General features: G+C 36.8%; 1 protein-coding gene across 1 annotated transcript; it reads left to right on the forward strand.

The window, feature by feature from the left end:
- The first annotated feature begins 6 nt into the window (after positions 1–6).
- LOC110035329 (serine/threonine-protein phosphatase 4 regulatory subunit 2-like) lies at positions 7–1,227 on the forward strand. Its single transcript, XM_020739562.1, has one exon. The coding sequence runs from the start codon at positions 67–69 to the stop codon at positions 949–951; it is 885 nt and encodes a 294-aa protein (XP_020595221.1). The 5' UTR covers positions 7–66; the 3' UTR covers positions 952–1,227.
- Positions 1,228–1,997: the final 770 nt, after the last annotated feature.

Genomic DNA, 1,997 nt, shown 5'->3' on the forward strand with positions numbered 1-1,997 from the left:
ATTCCTTCATGCGTAGCCATCAATCGCGAAGGCAAAACTATCACGAAGGAGGCACGAAGCCTCATAATGGAACATGGAGCTGATGCATACCCTTTCACTAAAGAGTCAATGATGCAACTCAAGGCTGAGATGGAGGAAAAAGCGAAGCTTTGGCCGGCGAAGATAAGACATGAAGAGCACAGTCACGTGCTTTGGAAGAGTAAGAGAGAATACATTTGTGATTCTTGTGGGAAGAGAGGGCGACATTGGTCGTTCTATTGCAAGCAGTGTGACTTTGATCTCCATCCTGATTGTGCTTTGGATGCCAGACATGAGGTGGTGGATAGTGAGGAGGAGGAGGAGGAGGAGGCTGAATGGCCCAAGAGGATTAAGCACATGTTGCACAAACATGTGCTTGTAAAAGCTTGGAGGCATTATCAGTGTGATGCTTGTGGGGTCATTAAGCAAGGATGGTCCTATTTCTGCGAGGTGTGCGACTTCGATCTCCACCCTATGTGTGCTTTGGGAGATCAGGCCACGATCAAAGTAATTGATGACAGTGATGATGAGTTTGATACGTCTGATGATGATGATGAAGATGAAAATGAAGATGAAGATGATATTCATAATCATGGGAACTTCAATGAAAACAGGATAAGAAATAGTGATGATGAGCATCTTGTGAAAGTCGAGGATGAAGATGAGTCTCTTCATAGTGATTTTAAACAAGAATTAAAATTAGGGGATGATAAGGATGGTGATGAGGAGAAAGAAGAGAAGAAGAGTAAGAAAGAAAATCATGAGGATGTTAAAGTTGAAGATGATGATGAGAATGATGGAGAGGATGATAGTGAGGAGGAGGAGGAGGATGAGGATGGCCCGGGCATGCGAGGGTATATTTGTAATACAATGGATAGAGAGGGCTCTGAGTCATTCCAAGAATCTCTCTTTACTTGTAGATTATACAAGTAGTCAAATTTATGCAGTTGATGTGAGATTATAAATGGTTTGATGCTTTCAGAATTTTTATGTGTTTCAGTAGCTGTGTAATTAAGTCTTCCTATTTGTAATTTATGTATTTTGTAGTTAAATTTGCACTATGATTTAATTTGAACTTTTTATGTAGTATTTATTTCTTGTTTTTTGCATAAATGGGATGAGGGAGCCAACTCCTTAAGAAGAGCAGGAAAAATTTGCTGAGAGGAGTTTTTATTATATTTGATGGTTCCATTTATCATATTTTTCTCATATGTAGAACAGGCCATGTTGTCTTTTTTTAATAAGATCATCTGCAATTCTGCATTTTGCATTTTTCATGACAAAAGGGTAATCCAAGACATAAAATAATAGGGGGCAATTACATGCATACCAGACAATTCTTATGAATTTTTATGTCAAACAAAGACTGATGTTTTACCGCCTTTAACACGTAAATCTTTCATATCACGTAAAAAATATCATTATTGTTAATTTTTTATAGTGTCATTCATATCTTCGTGCATATATAAAGCGGTATTAATAAAAATTTTGAAGTTTAGGGGATAGATATGTAAATACATGAGAAGTGTATGACATGTATGCAGATCTTCCAAAATATCAGTATGCCTTTGGGATAAAAGATGAGGAAGAGAGTTTGCCTTCAATTGAATGAATTGATTGAATGGATGTTATGATTTGAGCGTTAATTTTTTTTCTATTTTTGGGTAGAATTTAAAACTGAAGTTAGGTGGAGTTGGGGTAGCGCTCGTGATATATCAATAATTGAGGACAATAATAGAGCATTAGGTTTTCATAACATAGGAAGTTTAATAAAGATATATTGATATGTCTCAAAATTATGATTGATAAGTTTTCTCAAGTAACCAAAAAGCTCAAATATTAAGCGGGTCCTATGCGCCCAATAAGATGGAATTCATTGGCCATACACTTAATGGTTTGGTTATGACCAGGATAATCATACTCATTAGCCGTGTTTTTAGAGGTGACAAACTACCGAGCTTCTTAACGCTTAGAAGGAC

Source organism: Phalaenopsis equestris, unplaced genomic scaffold (genome assembly GCF_001263595.1).
Source record: "Phalaenopsis equestris unplaced genomic scaffold, ASM126359v1 Scaffold197309, whole genome shotgun sequence".
Taxonomy (NCBI): Eukaryota; Viridiplantae; Streptophyta; class Magnoliopsida; order Asparagales; family Orchidaceae; genus Phalaenopsis; species Phalaenopsis equestris.